The following is an 18,513-nucleotide window of genomic DNA, read 5'->3' on the forward strand; positions in this document are numbered from 1 at the left end:
AGGATGGGAGGAAGAGGAGGGAGAGAGAAGAGAAGGGAGGGGGAAGAAAGAGGTGAAAAGGAAAGGACAAGAAGGAGAGAGAAGAAGAGAAAGAGAGAGGGAGAAAGGGGATAAAGATAGGACGGATCAGAGGGGACCTTATAAGTCAATGAGTCCAACCCCCTCATTTTACAGATGAGTCCCAGAGAAGTTTCAAGACATACCTAGGGGTGGATGAAAATAGGAGAAAAGGGAAATCAAAGAGAGAAGGGAAAAAGAAAGAGAAAGAAGACACAGAAGGGCAGAGAAAAAGGAGGAGGCGGGAGATAAAAGGAGAAGGGATGGAGATAGTAAAGGAGAGAGAAAGAAAAGAAGAAAAGGCAACAGAAGAGAGGAGGAAAAAGGGAGTGAACACTAGAAAGGGAGAGAGGAAAAATGGGGAAGAAAAGGAAAAGAAGAGGGGAAAGAGAGTTCTTTAGTTAGATGAGGAGGAATATTCTGGAAATGAAAGGCTGGGTTGAATTCCTCCACACAAGAGGAGAAGGAACCATGTTCTCCATCCCTATCCTTCCAGGCCCACGGTCTCTTCCACCCACTGCTCAGACAAGGACACTTCAAGGTTGGCTTCATGCCTCAAGTGAGTCTCCATCTCCTTCCCTTCCTCCATCTCCCACAGCTCCTTCAACCCAGGAATAACTAAGGGCATTTGCCTCCCCTAACCAAGTCACTGGTGGGACTTTTCCCACACAGGCACAGAATGGGCACCTCCCTGCGAAGGGACCTGATTTACAAAATTGTCTATGTATCCCCAGTTTTCTGAGAGAGCTACATTTGTTCTCTTCTCTCCAGGGTCCCCAAATGCTACTGTGCCCACCCCCAGGCCATTAAGGTGGAGTAAGAGGCACCATGATTCCAAACTCTACCCATTCCCTTCCAATATACTATGCACATTCTCCAACATACCCCGCTAGATAAATTCAAGGATGGCGAACTTCCCTTAATCAAGTTACCATAAAGCAAAAGATACCTCCAGTGGGATTTCTGACATATCCAGCTTGTGGGCAGGCCCAGAGGAAATCTTGGACAGCTTTACCTCTAGCTCATCAAATATGGCCAGCTGCCCAGCAATCTGCTCAGCTTCTGGAGATGTAATATCTAGCATAAGAGGCTGTAACTCCACAAATGTCTGTTCCAGGGAAGACTGCATGGCCTGCTCGGATTCATCTTCACCCTTGAAGAAGGCTTCAGGCCTGGGGGGGAGCTCATCGTTGGGTTTGAGTAGAGCATCAGATTCAGTGATAACAAGTGGTGGTGAGGCTGCTGGCTCTGTGGGAATGTCTGATGGAAATGGCTCCTCAGACATAAATGGGGCTTCAGCCTCAGGGGGAACTTCTTGCAGGAAGGGAACCTCAGGGAGGAAGGAGACCTCAGGCTGGCAGGTATCCTCAGGCTTATTGAATTCCTCCAACAATGGAATCTCCAATGATGGAACCTCCAAGATTGGGACCTCCAATGATGGTGCCTCAGGGAGTACCTCCAACTGGCTTTCGGATTTCAGGAGGTCTTCACTCTTGAGGGCAGCTTCAGCCTTGGCCAGGGCCTCCACCCTGAGCAGTTCCTCAGTTTTGGCCAGGGCCTCGGCTTTGGCCAGAGCCTCGGCCTTCAGGGCAGCCTCTGAAAAATAAAAATTTTTTGGTTACTATTTTTCTAAGGCGTAGAGGGAGTGCTAAGGTCAGGTGACCTCCCAAACCCAGAATCATTTCACTAAGAGGAAGTTTGCTCCAAATTATTCCAAAGCACACTCTTTCTAAATTGTTAGTTTACATTCAAGGTCCTGAGTGGTCAGGCTTCAGCCAGAAGAGTTCCCTTATTAATCCCAGCAACACAAATGCTCTAGCATCTGTATCTTTGTTCATGTCATTTCCCCAACTAGAATGTCCTACCATTCCTTCTTAATCCCTTCTCCTCTTTTCCAAACCTTACCCATCTTTCTGGGGTCAGCTGGATGCCCAGTTTCAGAAAGCCTTTCCTGACCGGCCCATCACACTGGGATCACTCTGCCCATTTCACAATATCTATGACATTATTGTAGGCACCTAAGTGCCTGAGTCCAAATCCAGCCTCAGACACATTCTGTGACAATAGCTAGATGGCATAGTGGATAGAGCACCAGGTCTGGAGTCAGGAAGGTCTGAGTTCAGCTCTGACATCAGACACTTGCAGGCTGTGTAAGGCCATGCAAGTCACTCAACAGTTTGTCTATAAAATGAGTTGTAAGAAGAAATGGCAAACCACTCTAGTATCTTTGCCAAAAGGGGTCACGAAGAATCAGACACAAATGAACGATAACTAATAAGCTCTGTGACCGTGGGCAAGTCACTTAACCGGTTTGCCTCAGTTTCTTCATCTATAAAAGGGGGATAATAACAGCCCTTGCCTCCCAAGATTGTTGTGAGATCAAAATAACATTTAAAAAGCACTGCATGGCACATAGTAGGTGCTACATAAATGTTAGCCATTATCATCTATTGGCATCAATTGACCTGCTCCTGTGTGGAGCTTATCCCCCAGAAAGGCCATCAGCTTCTCAGGGGCAATCATTTTTTTCTAGGTCTGTGCTTTAATCAATGTGGGAAGTTCCCCATGTTGAAACTCCTTCCTCCCACTAGATTCAGGTCAGCAATTCACCTGCAAATTATAGTCTTAGAAATTATAGTCTCCTGGGGGCACTGAGAAATTAAACACCTTGCCAGGTTCTAGTGGCCACATGGGTCAGAGGTAGGCCAGACCCAAGTGTTCTTGACTGCAAATCTAGGCCTCTAGGGACATATACCAGGGACTCAAGAACTTCATTCCTGATCACAAAAATAACTCACACTTCCTAAATGTTAGGAAGTTATGTTTATTGTTTATGAAGTTCCTCTCTTCCAGGAAACTAAGTATTAATTTTACAGATGTGGAAACAGACTAAGAGATCAAAGCTACATTGGTAAAAAGCCAGGGCTCAACCCCAGGCTTTCTGTCTTACAGAATCACAAAAGGGCAGGGTGGCGTAATAGACAGAGTACCAGACTAGCTATATGACCATGGGTAAGTCACTTCCATCCCTCTGACTGTTTTCATATCCATAAAACGAGGAGGGGATGGTGGATGGTCTTTCAAGTCTCTTCTAGTCCTAAATCTGTGCTCCATGATCCTAAGATGGCCTGAGAGGGAACCCTGATCAAGGTCACCTCTGCAACAAAAAATAGTTACCCAGCCTTGGCTTGGTTACCCAGCCTTCCCATCCAGGGAAGGATGTCTCCTTCCCATTACCATTAGGTACTTGGTCTCTTGTAATCTACTATGTTGGACAAAAAGGACATTCAGAAACACTGGACTTCACCAATGCCCCCAAAGCGTCTAAATTGTGTTATGTTCAAGGTGTCTGAGGGAAAATGCACTCCTCTGATCAAATTCCTGGCCTTCTCTTTGGTCATTCTCCAATTCTGCCTTGGAGCATAGCTCCTAATGCCTAGCACACAAGGTCATGTAGACAGTAGGTGCCTAATAAACATTTGCTGAATTGAATTATCTGTGCATAAAATTATTGACAGGAGCTGACTATTAACCTTTTTTTTTTTTATATATTCCCAGTGCATAGTGTTTGGCCTTCTAGAGAGTAAGTCTTCCTACATATTGTTAAGAAATAGTGGACTACAGGTGTGGAGTGAGGCATAGATTTTCCTTTTTATCTTTAAAAAAATTTTTTTTAGTTCCAAATTCTCTTCCTCTCTCCACCCCCTACTGACCCATCAAAAAGGCAAGAAATATAACACCATATAACATGAAGTCATGCAAAACATATTTCCTCATTAGAGGCATATATTCAAACATTGTTCATTTGTTTTGCCTGATTGTAACTATTCATTACCAAGGAGAATTCTATTAGGGGCCAAGGATTCATTGAGATAGTGATAGACGACAAGGAAAGAGTATCCATAAAACACTAAAAAAGACAAAAAGAGGGATAGGCAGAATTATCCTTTATGAATCAACAGAATCCTTCTGAGTCATCATTAGAAGGATAAGCCCTCTGGGTTGTTTCCCCAACCCTAGAGATGAGCCACATCAAATCATCCTGGTCCACTCTTCCATGGGATCAATGGCCGACCTGTGCTGGCAGGCGCCATATGTAGTCAGGAAGTAGAGGAAAGATCACCAGCTTCCATGAGAATCAACCCTAAGACTTGGCCTCATGAAAAATGGGCTTAAGCCACTGAATTAAAATGGTTCACAAGACAGTCATGGGTAACCAGTGTGGTAGAGTGGAAAGGGCCCTGGATCTGCAATAAGAGAACCTGGGTTCAAATCCCACTTCTGATGCTTACTATGTCCTCCTTGGGCCTTAGTTTCTTCCTCTGCAAATTGAAGAGGCTGAACCATATGACCTCTGAAGTCCCTTCCAGATCGATAATGCTATAAGCCTCAATCTTAGCACTTACGTCTCTTCTTATCATCACCCCCCCATGCCACTCACCCCTGGGCAGTACCCACCAGCCTCCTTCCTGAGGTTCTCTTCCAAGGTGGAAAGCTTCACATCATAGGAATTACGCATGGCAGTGATGTCCTCTTCGAGCTTGGCTCTTGACACTTGCTCTGCTTCATAATCAGCCTTTAGCCGGGCCAGTCGTTCCTCATACTCCTGAAAGACAGGGCAGCATGTCCATGACCAGAGGATCAGAAGGTTAAGAGCTGACAGCTCTTAGAGATCATTTAGACCAATCCATTCAACTATCAGGCAACTGGTAGTGCAGTGGGTATACCACTGGGAAAAAGTAGTCAGAAAAACTTGAGTTCAAATCTGGCCTCACTCACTAGTTATGTGACTCTGGGTAAGTCATTTCACCTCTATCTACCTCAGTTTCCTCATTTGTAAAATAGGGGTGATAATGCTAACACCTCCCTCCAGGGTTGTTGTTAGGATCAAATGAAATCATATTTGTAAAGCAATTAGCTTGGAACAATAGGTGCTATATACAAGCTTATTCCCTTTCCTTCCCTTATAAATGAGCCTTGTCCCAGGTCATATAACAAGTAGTGCTCTTGCCATGGACCCTGACACAAAGAAAGCCAACATGGCAAGGTGGGAAAAGCATTGGACTTGAAATCAGTGGATCTAAGTTCAAATCCCTTCAGAATCTTACATTCCATATGACCCCACCTCACCTCGCTGGGCCCCAGCTGGAGAAATGGCTGCCTCATTTCCTAGGTACAAGCCCTCCCTAGTGCTTACCTCCCGAATCAACTGCTTCTCTGCTTCAGTATCTGGCTGAGGAGGTGGAGGGGCAGGCGGCTTCTCCTCAGTTTGCTGGGCTTTAACATACAGATCGTTCGATAACAAGGCTGACAGTAAGCAGATCATAGGGGTCAGTGTGTAATCCAAAGCACACAAGAGATTTAGAAACCATGCTTAGAAATTAATTTGTATAATCCCATTGGCAACAAACTATTGCGTAAGTATTAGTTTTACACACATCACAAAGTTCTATTAAATATGTGTATTTGGAGTTTAGACCAGACTTGGGAACTACTGATGTACAGTCGTGGTATCAAATTCAAATAGAAACAGATTCCTGCTGGCAGTCATACTGACTTAGAAAATCATAAATTAACATTATCTAAGCCACAGGTGGGGAACTGGCAGCCTCAAGGCCACATATGGCCCTCTAGGCCCTCAAGTGTAGCCATTTGACTGAATCCAAACCTGTCAAAGGGCCGCACTAGAGCACCTAGAGGGCCACATGTGGCCTGGAGGCCGCAGGTTCTCCACCTCTGTTCTAGGTTGTATCCAATTTTTATTCATTTTGTTTGACATTTCCCCAAATGCATTTTAATCTGATTTGGCAGAGTGCTTTCTTCAAGTTTGGCACCTCTGGTATCCTCAGGAGGAAATTCCCTCCACCAGTACAGATCAACAGCTTCTCTATAATTTTCCTTAAGAACAGATTGGACCCTGTGACTCCTCTGCTCCAGTGGTTTCCTATTGCCTCTAGGATCAGATATAAACTCTAGTTTTCAAAGCCCACATTGACCTAGCCCCAACCTATCTTTCCAGTTCCCCCTCCCACGTTCCATGATCCTGTCAATCTGGCCTTCTTTCTGTTCCTCACACAAGACCCTCCATCTCCAAATCTGGAATCCAGGTCCCCTGGCTAGTACTTCCCTCACCGCCATATCTGGAATGTCCTCTGTTCTTACCCCTACCGTTTTCATTAAGTCCTTCTCTTCTTTTAATGTTACAAGGGCCAGAATTTAAGAATACATCAAGGAAACAAACTACATCAACTGACGCCATTGACACATTTTTGTTTTTATCAATAAGGCAAAGAAAATAGAACAGGATGAAAATCTTTATTTCAAGGTAAAATGATCAAATCTGCCTGTAATTGTTTGTTTTTAAAATGCATTTGCACAGATAGAAGAAATCATAGTAAAATTATTTAAAATTTTTTTAATTCTTAGCGCAATCCATTAGTGCAATTGATTCACCTGATCCCAGAGAAGCTCCAACACCATCTCTCACATGAATCCTTTCCTAATTCGCCCAACTTTTGGTGTTGCCCTCTCTCCCAGATTACCCTGAATTTTATTACTTTGTCTATATTTGTATTTCTTCACTTTATATTGATATTATATATATTTTATATACAGGGGCAGCTAGGTGGTGCAGTGAATAGAGCCCCAGTGCAGGAGTCAGGAGGACTTGAGTTCAAATCTCACCTCAGACACTTGACACTCACTAGCTGTGTGACCTTGGGCAAGTCACTCAACCCTAATTGCCTCATCCTGGGTCATCTCCAGTCATCCTCATAAATATCTGGTCACTGGATTCAGATGGCTCTGGAGGAGAAGTGAGGCTGGTAACCTGCACAGCCCTCCCGCCCTCAAAACAAAGTCAAGTGCAAGTCATGTCATCATTTCTCTGATGGCATGGTCTTCTTCAGCAGTGAAGGATGAACACATTCTACATGCAGTTTTCTCCCCCACAAGCTCTTTGCAAGGAGGGCTCTTCAATCTTTATACTTATATCCTCAGTACCTGACACATAGTAGGCACTTACTACATGCTGATTGGTTGATATAAGAACTATTTCTAGAGTAGTGGTTCTCAAACATTTATACTTTACGCTCTTAAAATTGATCACCTACCCTCAAAGGACTTTTGTTTACATGGGTTATATCAGGGGGCATGGTGGAGCCAGCTCTTATCAGCTCCAGAAAGCTGATTGTTCAATTTTTCTTGTGAGTGTTTACACCTTGGAAAATAGGCAAGTAATTCAAATCAGGGCTTGATTCATCGTTTTATTGCTTATCTAGGCTTAAGAAAGTGATGGGGAAAATGATAATTTTGCAGATTAAACTTAAAAGTGTAACATAAACATATTCCCTTCCCCACCTGGTTGTTGAACATTTACCAGCATATCCTTGGTGCTCCCTATCAATGTTTACCCTATTAGAAATTAAAACACCTTAGTGTTATTATGAAAATAATTTTGACTTCACAAAACCCCTGAAAGGACCTCAGCGAGTCCCTGGAATCCCTGGACCAAACTTTGAGAACTGCTATTCTAAAAGGCACTTTCTGGTTCCCCCACCTGTTAAGTGTCTTCCTTTCCAAAGTTACCTTGTATCCACTTTATATGTGGATACCTATACCTATGTATACCTATATATGTATTTTGTATAGACTTATATATGAACAGAGTCGCACAGCTGGTAACTATTTGAGGGAAGATCTGAACTCAGGGTTTCCTGACTCCCAGGCCCAGCGCTCTATGCACTGTAGCATCCCCCAGCAGCCCATCCAAAGGAACCAGAAGGAAGCCTCCTTGTGTTGGTTGGTCCTTTGTAGCTGCTTCACTCAAAGAACCAGACCCAGACAGTCTCTATTGAGGTGGGTGGGCAGGGTAGCATTACCTCTAGGGATGAGGCCAGGGAGCTCTTGAAGTCCTCATTAAAATATAATAACACCTGTCCTTTATAAGGGGTTTATGTTTCCCATCAGCTATCTTATTTGATCCTTGGTAGGACGGGAGTTATTATCCCCATTTTACAGATAGAGAAGCTGAAGCCCAGGGAGAGGACTTCCCTAAAGTGGAATTAGTAGTTGGGCCAGAAGCTGGAGCTAGGACTCCTGAACCCCAGGACAGTGCTCTCTCCACGACATCATAGGAGAGGAAGGTCCCTGCCCCAGGGAGAAGGCTGGATGGGAACAAAGGCAAATTTTCCCTCGCTTCAGATTTTGGTGAGAGCTGGTCCTCTCTCTCACCTTTTGCCAGGCTCCTGGCAATCCCTTATCAAGTCAAAACTTAGAAGCAGCAAACCCTGGGGGGGGGGGGGTCACTGGACTTGGAGGCAGGAAGACCTCGGTTCGGACATCACTGTGTGATCCTGAACTTCAGTTTCCTGATATGTAAAATGAGAGAATTGGCTTTGATAGTCCCTAAGTTTCCTTCCTACTCTAAATCTGTGAACCTGTGAGCAGGATGAGAGAGGAGCACCCTTAGACAAATGAAGGAATTTCAGGACTCTGGAATTAGGATTGGGAGCCCTGACCATTTGCACCCCATATCCCCATGGTCCCCTGTGATAGCAGCACATTTTGGTAGGAGATATGATGAGCAAGACAGTCTCATAGACGTGGGGGGCAGGAAGTGGGTGAGTCATACCAGCTGATGAGAAGCTCAGCACCGCTGCCATGGGCACTGGTGGAGGAGGTTGGCAGTGCCTGGGTGGTGGGAACAAGGAGAAAGAGACCAAAGAGGAGACCTGTCCCCTGACTGGTAGAGCTGAGCAAGATGGCCCTCCCACCTCCCACACCCACCACTGCCTCAGGGTCTGCCAGGCAGCTTCAAAGGGCCCATTAGCTCCTGGCCTATGTGTGCCAGAAGTCAGTGGAAAATACCTCTGTCATGTAGACGGGAAGACCAAAGCATTCAGAGGGAAAGGGATGTGTCCCCAGGCTTGTGAGGTCAAATGAAACACATAGACAGATAAATAGACAAGCAGACAGACAGATAGAAAGAAAAATAGACAGACAGATAGAAAGACAAAGAAACAAAAAGATGGACAAAGAGATAGACAAAAAGATAGATAGACAGACAGACAGAGACAGACAGACAGACAGATAGATAGACAGATAGATGATAGACAGGCAGAGAGACAAGCAAATAGACACACAGAAAGATAGACACTATAGATAGACACATGCATATATATATATGTATTATATGTGTATGTGTATATATGTTTATACAGATATATAAAAATGCAATATAAATGCCAGCTGTGGTAATTACAAACAATGAATTTTTTCAGCCCCAGCAACTCATGAAGATTTCCTGCTTTACCATGAAAGGGTCAAGAACTGTGTTGGGGAAGATGTACCTCTACCAAGGAAATCACCCATCCTTGAGGGATTTCAGCATATTTTACATTAGACCTCACCTCTGGAGACCCTGGGCAACCTCAGACACCTGAGGAGGTGGCATGGTACAGTAGGCAGAACACTGGTCAAGAAGCCCTGAGTTCGAATCCAGCCTCAGCTATCTAATGGGTGACCCTGGGTAAGTCATGTGATATCTCAGGGCTCCAGGCAATTCTGAGATGCTAAGTTTCAGAGCAGTAGGTTCATTAGTCAAGGGAAATATCTCATTGGAAGCCTCCTATGCTTATAATAAACTAACAGGTCTGCCTGAAAAAAACTGCAAGGGATCATTTTTATGAGGTCCAATGAAGCCAACTCCATCTCATAAGGACAGAAGCATTTGAGAAGCCCCATGGTAGGCAAACATTTTATCCCATCACATCTCCAACAAAGACACTGAGAGGCAGCTTGGGGGCAGGAGTCTTCCCTGAAGCTCTTCAAAATTCAGGAAAGGTCCTGTTGAATCCAAGGTTCATCTCAGGGGCCCCCTCCCACAGGAAGACTTTCATGATTCCCCCAAGTGTGGCTTCCTTCTCAAATACTCTTAGACCTACTTATCTATGTAAATGTAGCAGGCCTCTGGTATAATGAAAACTCCTTGAAGACAGGGTGCCCAGCTTGGTGTCTAGCACACAGTAGGCACTTAATAGATGTTTCTTTAATTGAACCGAGTTCCTATTTCAACCTGGTAGAGATTCATCTCAACAAATCTAACAAATATAGCAGTGCCTACTATGTGCTTGGTGACAGAAGGATTAAAAACAAGTCATCCTGGATTATTCCAACAGTTTCCTAATTATTCTCCCTACTGCAAGCCTCTCTTTGCTTGAAAACATCCTCCATATTGGCCAGAGGAACATTTCCAAAGCACAGACCTCCCTGTGTTGCTTCTCTGCTCAATAAACTCCAATGGATTCCTGTGACCTCTAGAACGAAACCCTCATCACAATCTGGCTCCATCTCAGATGTCCAGGCTTATTCCACCTTACTCCTCTACTCCAGGAAAGAGTGACATGATCAGATTTCCTAAAAGACTCTTTCTCCTAAAGAACCTTCTGCAGCTCCCTATCCCCTCCAGGATAATGTATAAATTCCTCTCCCTTTCCAAAGTCATCTTCTACATGAGTGGGAAGATGGATTAGACCATGGGAGAGACTGGGTTAAGAGAGCAATTAGGAAGCTACCCCAATGACAATAGCCTGACACGTACCATTCACATCTAGAGCTTTGACACTCAACCCCACGCAGATCAGTTGGAGGGCCACAGTGTCCCCTGGGGCCCCAGGGAGCCTACCTGTCAGGTTGTTTGACTTCACCGTTTGAGCCAGGATGGCTTTCAGTTTCTTTATCTCCTCCTGGTACTCCCTCAGGAGGGCATCCTTGGGGTCCTCATTGATGCGAGGCTTGTTTTTGATGTTCTTGGCTCGATTGGCATAGCGCAGGGTGCTGAGGGTCTCATCGTAGTTATTGTCCGCAGGGGACAGGCAGGCCACCATGAGGGTCTTGGTGTTGCCCCCCAGGGAGTCCTGCAGCAGCCGAGTCAGCTTCGAGTCCCGGTAGGGGATGTGTTTGCAGCGGCCATCCACCAGGGCCGAGATGACATTGCCCAAGGCCGATAATGAGAGGTTAATTTTTGTGGCCTCCTTGAGCCGCTCCCCTGTGGCCCCTGTTTTTGACTGCCTCTCGCTGCCAGCCAGGTCGACTAGGTTCAGCTTCCCTGCCCGAAGGTGGTCTTTGCCTCGCTCATCTGCAGGGGGAATAGACAAGTGGGATCAGGGAGAGAGAAGAGGAGAGGGATGGGTTGTTCATCCCTGGTCAGCCAAGATGAGACTTTGGGGAGACTTTATCTAACAGACAGAGTAGCTTAGGGGAACAGGGCAGTAGACTTGAAGTCAAGAAGGCTTAGGTTCAGTTTCCTCCTTAGGCACTTACCAGCCACATAACCCTGGGCAACTCACTAAATTCTTTGGACCATAGTTCCTCATTTTGTAAAATAAAGGGATTGGATTCAAGGGGCTCCAAGGTCCCTTCCAGCTTAAAATCTATGATCTGATAATACATTAGCTAAGTGAATCTCCACAAATTTCTTTATTCTTTCTGTGCCTCAGTTTCCTCATCTGTAAAGGACTTGGACTTGAGGGCTTCTAAGATCCTTTCTGGCTCTAACACAATGATCCTATCTGTAATCCCGGACTCTTTCCTCTCCCAAATCTCTCCCACCATATAGTTCCCAAGTCCTATAAATTCCACCTCAGCAACATCTTTTGAGACCATCCCCCCTCCCTCAAGTCCCACCCTAGCCCAGGTGACCTCTGATTACTTCCGTCCTAGACTATTTCAATAACTTCCTAACAGGTTCTCCCACTCTCCTTCCCTACTCAAGCTCATCCTGTGAACTTTGGAAAAATCCTCTTTCTTACAGAGACACAATCCTCTCTCTCTGCTCGCAAATCTTTAGCAGCTCCCTAAAGAGGTAAAATTTGCTCAGACTAAAATTCAAGGACCTCCATGACAAAGAATCTCCGAATGAGTTGGCAAGGACCCCAGACATCATCTAATCTGACCCTTATCTGAGTAAGCGTCTATCTCCCAACATATGAGGACAAGAAGCCTTGGAGCCTTCGTGGGCAGCCTGGTTCCCTTGGGGACAGCTTTAATTGATATCCAACCTAAATATGCCTCTTTGTAATGACTATCTATGGCTCCTACTTCTGACCTCTGGAGTCAGGGAGATCAAGACTAATGGGCCTTTTTCATAACACCTTCAATATACTTTGATATACAATCTATTTCAGACACTTTAATACACTCTCTTCCTACATCTCTGAATCTTCCTCAGGCTAAATATACCGAGTTCCTTCAGCTGAACCATTTACGGACACAAATCCCTTAACCATCATCCCAGCTTACTCTCCCCTGGAAGATACTCTTCTGCTTATCTACATCTTTAATAAACTAAGGTGCCAGAACTGACACAGCACCCTAGATGTATGTACCCTGACCAGAAAAAAAAGACAGAGTGGATTCTCACCTCCCTCTTTCTGGACACTAGGCCTGTCTTAGTGCAGTTCAAGATCCCATTAACTTTCTTGGCAGCCACATCACTGCTAAGTCATATTGAGTATGTGATCCACTGAGATCTCCAGATCTGCCTTCCCCCGCAACAATCTGATATCAAACTTCATCTTGTACTTGTAAAGTTGACTTTATAAACCTACTTTGGACTCAATTTAAAATTTACAATTTTCCTTATCCCATTTCATCTTGAAAGGGTATATGGCATAATAGATGGAGAGCTGACCTTGGAGTCTAGAAATCCTGTGTTTAAATCCTTCCTCTGATACAGCCTAGCTATGAGATCAGGGGCTAAGCCTCCTAACTCTCCTTCTTCCAAATAACCCTCTACAACTATGTGTATGTGTTTGTCCTTCGTTGCTAAAGAAGACCATGCCATCAGAAATAATGACATGACTTGCACTTGACTTTGTTTTGAGTGAGGGAGGGCTGTGCAGGTCACCAGCCTCACTTCTCCTCCAGAGCCATCAGAATCCAGTGACCAGATATTCATCAGGATGACTGGAGATGACCCAGAAGGAGGCAATTGGGGTTAAGTGACTTGCCCAAGATCACACAGCTAGTAAGTGTCAAGTGTCTGAGGTGAGATTTGAACTTAGGTCCTCCTGACTTCTGCACTGGTGCTCTATCCACTGCATCACCTAGCTGCCCCACCTGACATAGTAGGTGCTTGATTAAATGCTTGATTTGATATAAAAAGTATGCAATCACTTGATATGCCTATAAACTTTGAAACTATTAAGTGTTACTTATACATGTTGTTCTCAAGTAAGTAGTAAGAGACTGACTATCCACCCCAAAATAAATACAATGAAGCAGCAGACTAGATAATGTCTAAGGCTTCTTCTAGTTTTAACTCCTATGAAACCTATGCATAACTAAGGAAAGCTTGAACTAGGGCGATGCCATCAGAAATAGAAAAGAACATACTTGAAAGCCACAACTCCAAAGAAAGAACTCTGTTAGAACTTCCTAACTGTTTGTTAATAGATGGTGGAGGAAGAAAGAGTGATAAAGGAGGAGTGGTCAAAGATTCTTCTCAAGTTGTGAATTTGTATTACTGGTGGAACTAGTGGAGAACCAAATTCCTCCCAACGCCTTCCTTTATAGAAGGCAGAAACGGGATATTTAGGTTTACTGCAATCTGCAGCTGCTACTCCACCTGGTTTAAAAGCCACAGAATGAGATGTCCCCATGATGGAAACCCTCAACCTTCTTCTCCAATTCCCAACCCATGATTTCCTGCCTCCCACATTAGACTGTAAGTTCTTTGAGGGCTTAACTGTATTCCCTGAACTTAGTGGTGCCTAGGCTGTAGTAGGCACTTGCTGTTTATTGGATTAGCACAGAATAACAATTATTTCTAAAGGGGAAATCTGGATTGGTAGTTGGTTTCTGAGGAAAGTTGTTTTAGACATACAAAGCTTGAAAAGACAGTGACAGCCAAGGAAATGATTTAGCAGGCAGCTAAAAAATACTGAAAATTAGGGTATAGGGAAGGGTTGGATATGTCCGCTTCAAGCAACAGCACAAAGGGATAGATTAAGCAGAGGGAAGGGGACATGAGTCATATTTTGACTCAGCCTTAAGATTTGGTAGAGTGCTAAGCACACAGTAGGTACACAAACATTTGTTAGAGAAAGAACAGGAGGCTTTAGACTAAGTCTTAGGGGACAAATAATTTAGGGGGCAGAAAGAAGGGAAGTAGGAAGAGGGAAAGGTAAATACAGCACCCTAGAAGCTCTAAGGGAAAAGAGTTTCAAGGAAAGGATGTTTACCAATAGCATCAAATATCACTGCTGCCTACGTTTTGGTCATTTTAGTTTCTCAAGAGAGCAAGAAGGGAAGGAAATTTGAAAAAAACATCAAACTGTAGATTTCAGACATCATCTAATCAAATTCCCTCAGAGGAAATGAAATTCCAATTTTTGTTACTTGTTAGAGGTCTTGAGGAAGAAAAACTTGAAATTAAAAGTTGAAGGGAAGGTTTTAAATTATCTAAAGCTTTTAAATATCTGTTCTGCCCCTGTCTTTTATTATGACAAGTAATTGCACAGTTGCTGAAAACACTCACCTCAGCCAGGAAATCAACTTCATTATCTACTGTTATGTTTAAGCTTGACACAGCATTGAAGAGGTCTAGTTCACCGAGGGCTTCACTTACCCAAGAAAGGCTGATCTAGATTGCAGGAGGGAGTTTCCATACTGGGAGTACCCCCACACTAATAAAATCGCAGCTTCAGATCCCCTCCTCCTCTCCTCCCAAATCAGCCCAGTGCTCTGGTCTGTGACGTTCCCTTAGAATCCCAACTCTCTGATTCAGTGTGTTATCTCTTTCTAAGCTCTACGTCCTCTGTCTTTCCCACCTCATATCGCCCTCCTAGACATAATGTAAATTGTTGTCAAATGTCTCTCCTCAGTGTGATCTCTGTACCTTTGTTCACTCCCACTCCTCATTAGCTAGAATGCTCTTCTTGCCTCCTGTTTGCTTAAAGAATTCCTATTCATCCTTTAAAGCCCCACTCAGACATTACTTCCTCCAGGAAGTCTTTCTTGATTCCTTCCAGCTAGTATTAAACTAGCCTTTGGGCCCTATAGGGCACTCTGTCCACACCTCTCCATAACCCTTTTCATGTAACACTATGAGGATCCACATTGGAATCTTATCCCTATACCTGAGTGTATGCTCTGTGAGGCAGGAACTAAGTTAGCTAAATTGACATCTCTCCCAAGAATCTGGCATGATATTAAGAAAGGGCTTAATAAGTGCTTATTTCATGAAGGAATGCTACAGAGAAGATCAGTGGCTAAAGCCTTGGAAAGAAGTAGGCAGCAAGTCTACCCCTGAACTTGTGAAACAGCAGCCTTTCCTTAGCCCCAGAAAGGCTCTCAGAAAATCCCACACGTTCCACGATGGATTCAGAAGGGAGGGAAGAGGGAGAACGGAAGGAGAGATGCCTCAGCAGCAGAGCTGGGACTAGGAATTTTTGTATCTGGGACAAGGATATCCCTAAGTGGCTCAATGAAATTCAGATATTACGCCCCCTTCCAAAAACAAAATGAAACAAAACAAAAAACTAACTCATCTTAAGTAAGCCCTAAGAATAACTACCATCCCCATAGCACCATCTGAGGTTTCCTGTTTTCTATTCTTTTTTGACTAATTATTCTCACTAATGAGGAGCCAAGTGTTGTCGTTGGCGTGTATTGTCAACACCCTCCAAACTCAGTGTTCTCAAAATGATACCCTCTAAATTCAGCACCTTGGGACAAAGCCTCAGTTGCCCACCCTAGTTACATCTCTACCTAGTGGTGACGGGAAAGGGTGCCATGGATACTTGGCCTCTGAAGGGAACCACCTGCAGTGGGTTGATTACTTTTTGGGTCACATCATAACCAGGGCTCCTTCATTCAGCATTCTTTACTCTACAGCACAGTGTCTGTTTAATCCAACCGCATATGAAAGTCAGGATTTATAGATAATTCTTCACTTTCTAAAGGACTTTCCCACTGCCCCTGGCCCTTACTTCGCTTTGTCTGGACACTGTCATAACCTCCTAATGGGTCTTCCCCTCAGATTCTGTCCCTCTCTGATTCATCCTTTGTACCACTAGCCAGACCTTTTGTACAGAAACTGGTCATGTCACCTCTCTGCTCAGGAATCTTTAGCCTCCTATGATAAAGTTCTATCTGGCTTTCATAGCTATTGTGTTGCCTCTCCCTCTAGACCAGAAGCTCATTGAGGGGAGGGACTGTCTTTTTACCTTTCTTTGTATCCCCAGTGCCTGACACAAAGTAGGTGCTTAATAAATGCTTGTTAACCCCACAATCTGGCACCATCCTCCCTTTACAAACTTATCTCATATTATAACTTTCTATCAACTCTACACTGTGCTAAATAGAATAGTTATTCCCCATATGTGCAATAACCTTTCCTGCCTTTGAGCCTTTGACTTTCTCTACGCCTAGAAAGCCCCACCTTCCCATGGATCTGCTGAATTCCTATTAATACTTTAATACTCAAATCAGATAGCACCTCCTCCAGGGCACCATCTCTGAGCCCCCTCCTTGGTCATAAGAACCCTTCCCCCTGCTATATAAAGCTAAAGTTCTTGATATAAAATATTCTATATTTGTGCATTGTATCCCTCTGCTGAATAGTAAGCTCTTAGAGAATGGGGCTCAAGGCATATTTAATCTTGGATTCTCCACCTTACTCCCAATGCATTATATACAAGATGTTTAATTCAATTCAACAAACATTTATTAAGCTCTTACTAATGTCCTAGAAATTGTGCTAGTTACTGGAGATTCAAAGACAAAACCAAAACAAAACAAAACCATACCTGCCCTCAAGGAGCTTATATTCTTCTGAGAGGAAATGGCATGTATACAGATAAACAAATACAAAGCTAATAGAAGTCATTTCAGCACACGGCTGGGAAACCCTACAAGAGAAGATATTTGGAAAAAAACTAAAGATGCTAAGACATGAAGGAGATGAGCGAGAATGTAAGTGTTTGTGAAACTCCATGGAATATATTGGATGAGGCTTGGCATGGGCATGAAGTTGGAGGACCTTGGTTCAAATCTCGACTCTGGGGCTTTACTTGCTGTATTATTCTGATCAAGTCACTTTAGTTGGTCTGGATTTGAATCCCTGCTCTACCACTCATTACCTAAACAGTTTGCCCTTCTGTGTCTCAGTTTGCTCATTCATAAAATGAAGGGGTGGACTAGTTGGCCTCGGAGACTTGGAGAATTGTTTTACCACAACTCTCTGTGTTAAGTTGGTCTGGTTGTTTTCTTGAGTGGCAGATTTAGTCCAAATTCTAAATGTGTAGCTTATTTTTAGGAAGTCTGCATGTTTCACATCACCTCACTGAGCCTCAATTGTCTTCTTTATATAAAAAGGGGGTTGCACTAGAGAGCACCTGGGGTCCCCCCCTCCCACCAGACTGCCCACACCTACCCACAGCATAGATCTCGATGCTGATGGTGAAGATGGAGTGGGAGCGCGAGGAGTCTTTGTTCATGAGGGTGTAGCCCACCGAGCGATTCTTCCAGCCCATCTCCATGATGCGCTCACACTGGGCCACGCTGTGAACCGTGTGCATGGATAGCCCCTTCACGTACACGCCTTTCTCTGGGTGCTCCTTCAGCTGCCGGAGACAGCACAGCCTGGGTCACAGGGAAGCTTGCACCTCCCACCCACCTGCTCCTAAACTCAACCACTGTGGCATCTCCACCATGTGTCCATAACTCCATCCTCTTTGGCTAAGGCAGCCACCCACAAATGGGACAGAGTCACCCAATTTTAGCATTGAATGGGACCTCAGGAGCAATCTAGTCCAACTCATACACCCCAACAAAGACTACTCATCACAACATATCAGATGTGATCATTCAGCCTCTGCTTGAAAACTTTCAAGAAGAGGAGAACCTACTACCTCCCAAGGCAAGCCTTTCCACCTTTGGACAGGTCTCATAATTAGAAAGCATTTTCTTTTCTTTTTTTTTTAAGAGCTTAGTCATTCATTCATTCATTGAAATTTAGTGGCCTTTTCTCAATGCTCATCCTTCTTGACTTCTCTGTACATTCATGGTTTATCATCTAGAAAGTTTTTTCTCAACCTCAAGATAAATTAGCCTGTTTGTAGCTTCACTTAATGAGCCCTCCTCATCCTACTCCCTGAGGCCAAACAGAATGAGTCTAATTCTTTTATCTGACTGTCCACCTGTCTTCCCCATCCTCCCAAGCCTTGATTTCTCTTGGTCAAACATCTCCATTTCCTTAGGCCAGTCCTGTGGCATGATCTCAAGGTCCTTCACCATCCTGGTTGCTCTCCTCTGAGAACTCTCCAGTTTATCTACTTCCAGACCAGAACTGAACACAATACCCCAGTGGTGGAGAATACAGAAGAAATATCATCCCCTCCTCCCTGGCAGCCAATTTTCTCTTAATACAGCCTAAGATGGCACTCTCATATC

At 44.2% G+C, this 18,513-nt stretch overlaps 1 protein-coding gene across 5 annotated transcripts in view; it reads right to left on the reverse strand.

The window, feature by feature from the left end:
• The window catches only part of KIF17 (kinesin family member 17), a 59,771-nt gene that overhangs the window by 17,830 nt on the left and 23,428 nt on the right, over nt 1-18,513 (reverse strand). For all 5 annotated transcript variants that reach the window (XM_072609157.1, XM_072609156.1, XM_072609155.1 and 2 more), the window contains exons 4-8: nt 17,495-17,684; nt 10,742-11,194; nt 5,255-5,364; nt 4,516-4,663; nt 1,007-1,653 (exon numbers count right to left, since the gene is read on the reverse strand). In XM_072609157.1, coding sequence (XP_072465258.1) covers nt 1,007-1,653; nt 4,516-4,663; nt 5,255-5,364; nt 10,742-11,194; nt 17,495-17,684 — 1,548 coding nt within the window. The remainder of the gene's footprint in view (nt 1-1,006; nt 1,654-4,515; nt 4,664-5,254; nt 5,365-10,741; nt 11,195-17,494; nt 17,685-18,513) is intronic.

This window comes from Notamacropus eugenii, chromosome 5 (genome assembly GCF_028372415.1).
Source record: "Notamacropus eugenii isolate mMacEug1 chromosome 5, mMacEug1.pri_v2, whole genome shotgun sequence".
NCBI lineage: Eukaryota > Metazoa > Chordata > Mammalia > Diprotodontia > Macropodidae > Notamacropus > Notamacropus eugenii.